This window comes from Triplophysa rosa, linkage group LG12 (assembly GCF_024868665.1).
Source record: "Triplophysa rosa linkage group LG12, Trosa_1v2, whole genome shotgun sequence".
NCBI classification, from domain to species: Eukaryota; Metazoa; Chordata; class Actinopteri; order Cypriniformes; family Nemacheilidae; genus Triplophysa; species Triplophysa rosa.
Genome location: NC_079901.1, coordinates 22014757 through 22024128, shown reverse-complemented (window position 1 = coordinate 22024128; position 9372 = coordinate 22014757). Strand labels below are relative to the sequence as shown.

At 43.6% G+C, this 9372-nt stretch overlaps 1 protein-coding gene across 12 annotated transcripts in view; it reads right to left on the bottom strand.

The window, feature by feature from the left end:
* The window catches only part of frmd4a (FERM domain containing 4A), a 123994-nt gene continuing 114622 nt past the window's right edge, over nucleotides 1-9372 (bottom strand). For 9 of the 12 annotated variants that reach the window (XM_057347356.1, XM_057347357.1, XM_057347355.1 and 6 more), the window contains 9 exons: nucleotides 7950-8083; nucleotides 7497-7619; nucleotides 6704-6935; nucleotides 6411-6467; nucleotides 5974-6211; nucleotides 5738-5893; nucleotides 4731-5554; nucleotides 4230-4326; nucleotides 1-2631 (listed from right to left, as the gene is read on the bottom strand). In XM_057347356.1, the coding sequence (XP_057203339.1) occupies nucleotides 2529-2631; nucleotides 4230-4326; nucleotides 4731-5554; nucleotides 5738-5893; nucleotides 5974-6211; nucleotides 6411-6467; nucleotides 6704-6935; nucleotides 7497-7619; nucleotides 7950-8083 (1964 nt within the window). In that variant the 3' untranslated portion in view covers nucleotides 1-2528. Of the gene's footprint in view, nucleotides 2632-3467; nucleotides 3536-4229; nucleotides 4327-4730; nucleotides 5555-5737; nucleotides 5894-5973; nucleotides 6212-6410; nucleotides 6468-6703; nucleotides 6936-7496; nucleotides 7620-7949; nucleotides 8084-9372 lie in introns of all 12 variants that reach the window. The other 3 variants (XM_057347351.1, XM_057347350.1, XM_057347354.1) reach the window with 2 other exon arrangements.

The following is a 9372-nucleotide window of genomic DNA, read 5'->3' as shown; positions in this document are numbered from 1 at the left end:
GAACATTCAGCAATAATTTATTTCAGAATCTCAAGAACCACCACATTTCTCATCTGGAAAATTCAGTATCAGTTGCCAACAACACGGTTTTTAAAAAATGTTACTATACAAATTCTTAATAGAAAAAAGAATAAATTAACTGTGGAATTTGGTTACATTTAACCCGCCCAACAATTCCACTATTTTTTTCTACAACATTGTTTTATTGTGTCCGGTTACGTCTGTAATGAACTCATGCTCTATTGTCAAGATGAAGTGATAAGACACACTTTAGTAACTAACGTCCTTCATTTTGCACGACTGCTTTTAAAACTATTGACAACAGTTAGGAAAAGTCTACAGCTAGGAAACGAAAGCGCTGATCTCGCTCGGTAACCGCTCTCTCCGTAGCACCTGAACGTGTTGTTACTATTTCCCAGCTTTGTGAAAAATACCTGTAAGACTGAAAGAACACAAATACTGATTTATAAAAATCATGAAATAAACGCTCAATGTTTGACTCTCTTTTAAAAGAACCCAGTCAAGGTTTTCATAGTCCTGCCTATAAATGTTGATAAATGTGTTAGTTGTTCTTTTAATATAAAAAGATTCACGTTGTTTTCAGTACAGAATACAGGTAGACGAGTGCGAGCAAGCTCACATTGCTGTTTTATTTGCGGTAAGGGTTGTTTGGTTGAACATTAGGATGCACAGTGTGTATTGAGCATGCACTAAAAACGGGAGAGAAAACATATCTATCTTAAAAGAGATCATCCGGTTTACTTTTCTTGCATTTAACGACATGATAGTGTCTGATTTGGACCCTTTTGAATCTATAATGAATGAACCGGTCGAGGGTGTGCTTTCAGCTAGCTGTTTTTTAAGGTACTCTGGGTGTGCACTGTATCACTGCAGGATGTATAAATAAATGTGATCTTTAGCTTTATGGCTTGATGTTTTTCCTCGATAACAGACGATCGAGAAGACGGGCACCGGTGGTCTCGGATGAGATTGTGATGAATCACCCTGTTCTCATCTCACATTGAGATGTCTGAGCTTGTGGTTGTTTACGGGACATGGCGTTCGAGGTTTGTCTGCTTTTGAGTCTCATCACATTCTGGAATGCTGTTCTCCTGACACCCTTCACAGGCCAGGGCAGAGGTAACATCATTTAGACTACAATATTGTCTGTGTGCCACGTTATGTTGCGCTCATCCGGTTTAACAAATATGCAAGTAATGTTAAAACCGTAATATAACTGTGAGCAAAATACTGGGTATTAAAAACACAGACAAGCACAAAAGAAACGCAAAACCTATAAGGCCAGGAGCGTTTGGAGTCCCACGTGTAGACCCAGCATTCGTGTTCCCTCGATGATGTCACAACGCTATATAGAGAAGGACTGTGGCGGTTTTCAGGCTGTGACAGTTCTGCATGCAGTATGGGCTTACAGCAGGGGATTGTGGGACATCTGGTTCATCTGTGTACGGTACAGGCTCAGAGCACCATTTTGGCAAGTTGCCGTAGTGGCAAAGTACACTGGTTGGGCCTGAGATATTATGCGGCACATACAGTACTTCACAGTACTTAACGTTTCAGATTAGTTGTACAGCTATGGCTTCTAAAGGATAGCTAATGGATGAATTAGCAATAAACCAAGGTTTTGAACGATTTGAAAATGGCAAATCTTCATTACATACAGACAAAGACCACATTACCTTGAAATGACATCTGTGACACAGTTATCACAAAGAGACATGAACAATGTTTTTTAAATTACATGCGTCCGGTCATGTCAGGACCATCTTTTACAGTGTGATGGAGAAACTGTTTTAAGGTTATTCTTGAATAAATCCAGGTCCACCGTCGAAAGGTTGACACAAAAAGCTCTATTCTTAGTCACAAAATATCACAGATCGTGAAACCAGGATGTCCACAAACTTTGAGGTTTATGGTTCACTCCAATGACAAAGGATTCTGTAGAATGAAGGAGGGGCTTGCGGTCACAAATGTTTTAAAACTGAACTGAGAGCGTAAAAATCTAGAGTAGACGGTTGACGGCAATGCAATCCATCGGAATGTGTTTTTGTCCATGTCATGTGTATTAAAGAGAGCGTCGGCTCTCTGACATCAGTGCAGAGGAACACATGACAGCAGGGGACAAATGTCTACTCGAGCATGTGTGTGTGGGTGCGTATGGGTGGAATTTCCTTATAGTACAACGTTGACACATACATGTGCACATAAGAGGATGTTCTCATGCGCATCAGCTTAGACACAGAGGGTTTGTGCATACAGAGGAACTGGCTGCCAGCTAACTGGGTCAAAGTTCAACGTCCGAGGGGAAGGGTCAAAAAAAGGTCAAGCTCAGTCTCCTGTATTTCCATTGTTCGTTAGCACTGTACTGCCGGATATACAGAGAAAGATAGCGGAAAAGGAGCAGGTCAGGTGATGCTGGCTCCAGCCAATGGGATTAGATGAGGTCCAGCCAATAATCAAGCCTGCCTTTTAAACTCTCTCTTTTAGACAGAGGCGAGAGGGATGGGGGTTTAGACAAGTGTTCCCGGCTTTGCCTTCTCGTGTCCGTACCACTGTACATCCGCTATCTCAGAGCACAGGGGACTGCTCAGGAAACAATCACTGAATGGAGATCTGCAAAGAGCAGAAGAATCGTTAAATATCTTTTTGACATTTAATAGGTACATAAATACTTCTGAAAGAACATGACTGGTCAGTTAGTAAAAAACAAATAATTACTCATACATGTGTGTATTTTAACTTAAAGGGATAGTTCAACCAAAAATGTAAAATTCTTTCATCATCTACTCCCTCAAATCTGTATAAATGTCTTTGTTCTGTTGAACACAAAGATATTTGGAACAATGTTAGCAACTGAGATTTTTGGACATTATTGACTACCACAGTAAGAAAAGTTTAAATAACAGTCAAAGGTGCCCCAGAGCTGTTTGTTTTCCTAAATTCTTCAAAATATCTTCTTTTGTGTTCAACAGAACAAAACAAATGATACAATAATGTTTTTCTACTATGGTAGTCAACCGTGCCTCAGAAATATCAGTTCTTCCAAATATCTTTGTTTTCAGCCGAAAACTGACAATTATACAGGTTTGGAACAACTCAGGGGTGAATAAATGATGGGATCATTTTTGGGTGAACTGTGGCTTTAACAAATTCTACAGCATACATAAGTGTTTTATCATTTGTAAAACTGAATATTTGCATTAAGTTTTACCATTAAAGAAAAACATACATTTCATGTGTGTGTATTTTTTTACTTCATTTTAGATTTTTTTGAAGTACTCAACAACAATTATACTCAAATTTCTCATCCCTAGTTCAGTTTCAAGCTACATTTTAAGACAAGAAAGTGAAACACAGCACAAACAAGTGAAAGAGTGAAAAAAGTGAGATACAGAACATGCAGAGAGAGACAAAATAGAGAGAGAGAGAGAGAGAGAGAGAGAGAGTACCTCTCTACTGGTCAGTGGTTTGGTGAGAGGGAGAACGCTCTTCAGTAGGAGAACTTTCAGTTGTATTACTGCCCCGAGAAAACACATACACACACACACACACACACACACACACACACACACACACACACACACACACACACACACGCAAATTCAGGCAGACGTGGGTTAGTGAGAGAGAAAGAGAGAGAGAGAGAGAGAGAGAGGTTAGTGTTTGTAGTGTGTGTAGTAGTGTTGGGTTAATGCAGAGTGAGTTGTGCAGTTCTGACACTGCGGTGGTTCTGTTACACACCATTAAAGTTAACGCACAGAAGAAAGCATTGTACAGTCAGAAGAACCCCTAAACCAAAAGAATGTTCTCCATAGCTAAAACTTTAAACAAAATCCACAAATACACCTCGAGTTTGGCTGTTTTAGGGATGACTTCCCCGATGTGTAATCTGAAGGACAACAAACCAAGCTGCAAGCTGTCTTGGAAGGACAGCAAAATAATAAAATGTAGATGTAAACTTGTGTTTGTAAAGATGGTCAAAGTGAGAACAAAAAAAGCACAGATTAACAGCTTAAAGGTCTATGCACACCAAGAGTTACTGTACTGTACAAAACTAACTTTTAGTTTTTCCAAGCCCGTCTATTTATCATTTATTAAGAAAATTATACAGCACTAAATATTGGAATAAAAGTACATTTATAGTCATTCAACTCACTCCGGTCTAAAACGTGTTTCAAAATCTGTAAGCATACACTTTGTGTCCATCTTACCCGCTCTGCCAGTTGAGTATGTGCTGTGGGCTGCAGAGGGGCGTGGCTGTAGGGTCACTACACGGAGTTCCACTCCTCTGACTGAGTGGAGAGGCCGCTGAAACACATACACACCAGTATAAAACACTTCTGATTACAATCACATACATGCACGGTCCAAGTGTCAGATAAAGTCGACTGCGTGTTGCTAACACACTCTTGTGAGAGCTTCTAAAAGAGCTCTGGATCTTTGAGCGTGTCTGCCACCCGGAGAGGCGATAATCCCCTTACACACACACCCAGACCACCCTGACAGACTCCAGACACACTCGCGCACGTACAGTAACGTGACAGCAATGCACTTGAGTGGATAGATAATAAGGGTCTGAACTCTATCATTCTCTCTCTCTCACACACACACACACACACACACACACACACACAAAAAGTCAATGCAGTTTAAAAGGTCTTATCAAAAAGTATTTTGGTTGCACATTCCATGTTTGTGTATGACCCGCTCACCTGGTGATCCCTTCGCTAGCGATCCTATCCGCCCTCCACGGCCGTCTGAGGTGTTGGAGCTGGTGTGCGTAACCCGACTGTGTTCCTTCAGTGATCCAGATGAGCGCTGGTACCAGCACCGCAGCTCGTCTGACACTGCCGTCCGTCCCCCTCCTCCACCCTCCCTGCCCAGAGAAGGAGTCCTCACAATCTGCGAACGGGAGGGCGTCAACCTCCCGCTGCCCACACCCGTTTCCCCATCTTCCCCCGAGCCCCAGCCCTCCTTATAAAGCCCTCCAGCTGTGTAGGAGTTGGAGGTCTTGAACTGCGCCTTGACGCTGTAGTGTCCTTCTTGGTCATTTTCCAAACTGCGGACCACCACGGCGTTGGGGCTGCTGCCCTCCGTGTAAAGCGGGTACTCTTTGATGCGATACTGCGAAGAAGGTTGGCTCTGGCTGTGGAGGTACACTCCCTGGTGGCTGCCGCACACCCCAGCGTGGGTGCCTCCGTTACGGGCCGCCAGGTTGGGCATGCTGCCGGAACTAGAGGCACCCAGGTGCCCGGCGGATTTGTGCCGTTGTCGTTGGCGGGCTTTGGAGGGCGAGTCCTCAGCCAGCGTGCAGTAGTTGGGGTTAGAGGTGGACGAGGGATAGTAATGTTCCGAACTGGAGTGGCTGGTGCAAGATGAGCAGTCGTCGGGGACAACGGAGCCGTTGCTTCCTGTCCTCTGCGTGGCTGACAGGAAGAGGTCAGGGCTAAGCCCCGCCTCTGTGTCTGGCTCCAATGAAAGCAGCTTCCCCTGAGACTCCAGGCTGGAGCTCCGCCCACGGAAGGGCTGAGTTAGACTAAGAAAAGACAACAATTTTAGCAAATAAATCATTGAAGAGCATACGACGATGCTGCGATACAACAACAAAAAAACATTTACTTTGATATAAAACATTAAGGAAATTAATAATATGTTAAATGGAACAGTAAAGTTTGTTTTCAAGCTGACAGCAAAGGATATTAAGTGTGTGTATCAACACCTTGCTGAGTGAACGTAGCTCCGTGTTCTCAGGTCAGGAGTGGAGGGCATGCTGGATTGGCTGTTCCAGTGAGAGAGGGAGCGCACCGGGCTGTTCTGAAGAGAGTTACTCCCTCCTGCCTCACAGCTGCCTGTGCTGGGGAACCGCCTGTGACTACTATAAAGACAAGAGAGAGAACAATGAACCGAGAGAACCATGACTCTGCTAGTGTGTAACAAGTGCTGACTGGTTTGTACCTGGAGTGCGAAGAGCGTTTCTTCACCCTTTCGTAGGGTTCGTCTAATGAGCTTTCGCTCCACATGCGCGGTTTGATTGGGGACTTGTCATAGTCGCTGCGCTGGTAGTGCAGATGTCTCAGTCCATCCAGAGACTGTGGAGGGGGCGGCCGGCTGTGGGAGGGGGGTCGTGGAGGGAGACCCTTGTGGGGGGAGGCAGCCGGAGAAAACGTTGGGGTTCCTGTCACCTGGGGGTCATCTAAAACGACAAGAGAGAGGTAAATTCACACGACCCTCATAAATCAACCTATCAAGTCTAATAATGTGCGTTTATACTTATGGGTAAAGATTGTCTCTTCATTGCTACAAAGTGTGAATTCTATACTTTATATTATATGTATATCGGTACACTGTGTATATCTATATTGTAAATTCTGAGTCCATGTATTAAAACTGACCATCATCAAGCACCAGGGCGTCAGACAGCGAGCTGTCTTCTGAGCCGATATTTGCTTCTGGGGATCAAAAAAACCCAAAGAGAATTACGACACAGTAACACGGCACATCTCTCAACGGCACGCACACATTACACATCAAACCCATCAAAAGTGAATTCTCACAGCAGAGGTCACACGGACACACATGTTTTATAGGTCTAGCGGGAGGTGCGATTACTCTTGCTCTCAGCGTGAAAGACTTTACAGAGGAAACGCTTAATGAACTCGCAGGAGCTCTGAGAGAGACTCCTCACCCTCTATGATGAGAGAGGCACGTTGTGTGGGTTTCTTCCCAGAGCGAACGCGGTGTTCGTTGATGCCGTTTTCGATATCCTGCAGTTTCTTGAGGGCGTTCAGATAGGACGTCTTCCTCTGCTTCTTCAGCTTTTTGCTGCTGATGTGCCGATCCGACGCTAACCGCCGCGCCGCCTCCGTTATCTGAGACTGGATCGCAAACTCCCTCTCCAAGCGTTCCAACTCCTCTTCCTGAAGAACATGGGCACAAAAACACAATGAGAACTAAAAAACATCTGATCCTTTATATCACCCTTTGTGGAACTGCCAACACACACTTCGTCAGAATGACAAGACAGCCACGGGCGCCAAAATGTCTAGTCACATTCTCACACACATACACTTGGACTAGGATGCTGTGACCTCAAATCAACGCCTCAGATTAATCACCCAAAATCAACGTTCGTTAATCACATAGAATCACACACACATTCTGGCAAAGACAAGACTGTGACCTTTCATTAATGGAGCAGATAAATCATCTAACTTCAGTGTTCGACAGTCACGCACACCAATTGCTATGCTCCTTTCCTGGGTTTTGTCATTCGGTTCCTTTGGCTGAATCTCAACACACACACTCCACTATCGCCACTTCCTTCCATCATGCCAGACTGGAGCTATTTATAGATACACACACATTGCTGCACACAAGTCTGATTTGGGCTTAAGGGCAGCTTGCGATGAAACAATTGTGCAGCATTTGAGACTCAAAGACTGCGGTCATCAGGTCGGATTAGGTCTAATGTCACTGACCTCTCCTTTGGGCAGGATCTTCTTTTCATCCAGTTTAAAGGCCGTGCCAATTTTGCGTCTGATGATAGGTGGCTCCTCCCCGGGGTCCAGAGGATACTCCTTAGGGAGCTTTCCTGTCAGCTCCTTAAGAACAACACACACTCTTATAGTACACCGTACTTGTGTGTATGCATATAGGTGTACATGAATATGTGTGTTCACCTAGTAAGCTGCCTAGTACACAGGCGACATTTTTAAATACAACATAGCGTGCTCCTTACATAAAAGTTTGCTCCAAGCAGTAGGAAATGATTAAAATCTAAAACCACATTGCATGTGCTATATATTTTATTATGCTAATTTGAATCGTTCGCTGCCAATGTAGACATCTAGGCGGCTCGCTGGGTTTTGGAACAGGGAAGTTGTGCTGATGATGTTATAAAGATGCTGAAGGAGGCTCGTTTCGGTCCTCACCGCTTCTCTGATGCAGATGTTCTTCAGTTCCTCTATTCTCTGTCTGAGCGTCTCCTCAAGAGCTTCCTGTCTGGCCCTCAAAGCCACCAACATGTCCTTCTTAGCGGTCTGGGAACTGTCCGACTCTTGAGAGCCTGCACAAACACACACACATACGGTTAGATCAAATCTAGGGCTGATATTATTTACATGTATTCAAATGGTTTCATTATTTGGGCTAGATTGGGTCAAAGGTCAAATACATAAAAGGTCAAACTATCGCCAGACTTCACCTAAACAATCAACCTGAGCTTCTCGCTGAGTGGGAGGGTGTGTGCTTGACCTTCCTGCAACGCTCTAAAAGGGGCAAAGTGTGTGTGTGTTTCCGGACTTAATGAACAAAGGGTCCCAACAGGGCAACATTGTTTAGCAAAGACTCCATGTGGATCAGCGCATGGAGCAAGACTGTGTCTCTATGTGCATGCATGGGAGCACCTGTTGTAAGGGTTAAGATGTTTAGTAGGAAGTAAGCGAAAATTTTAAATGAGTGCAGAGAACTTTATTACAATGCTTTTGTTTGTGTGCCTAGAGGAATATTCTTGGAAATTATGTCTGTAACTGCCTGTGCATCACGTTCTAAAGACTGTGATGCTGTGAATGGATGTTTTCTCACACAGGCATTGTGTTGCATGATGGACAGTTTCCTGCTGTGTCTCACGCTGAGGAATGTCATTTGTCTGTTGTGTGTGTTTGGAGGTTGGATCTCGTGGGATCTTTGGTGGTTATGAGCGTGTGTGGGCAGGCATGTGTCTGTGAATAAGTGGACGGAGTAGCTAGTGTCCAGTAAGGTTTAGGGCAAAACTTGACTTTACAAACTGGGATTTGATTGGGTTAGCCCAAGTTGAGTATGATATAATTGGTCAGTACTATTTTCCAGTCCATATGGCATTGATTACATAACAAAATAGAGATGTACCGATATATCTGCCAATAATCGGTATTGGTCGATAAAAGCAATTTTTCACATTATCGGCAGATAGTTTAAAAACAGGTGATATTCAGGGCCGATACCTGTCAATCAAAAGAGGATGTGGAAAATGCAACGAATTTGTGCTCTGTACATAGATCTGTGGAACAGAAGGACGTTGTTCTCCTATAATTTTCTTTCAATAACTAAATATAAAAGGAAGGGTGCAGAAACAGGACTAAGGATTTAACCATATGAGCATTTGACAGAGCAACTACACATACACACTTGGTCTGGGTTTAACTGTGTGTATTTATAGCATACAAACATGTATGGGTATCTGCACATTAACAACGTGTAAATGTCCATATTAATGTGAACAATCCATCAATGCATGTTATTTGAAGGTAAGCGGTTTGGTGTTATAAAAATTTCATAAAAATATAATAATCTCCATTTCTATCCATCTCATCTATT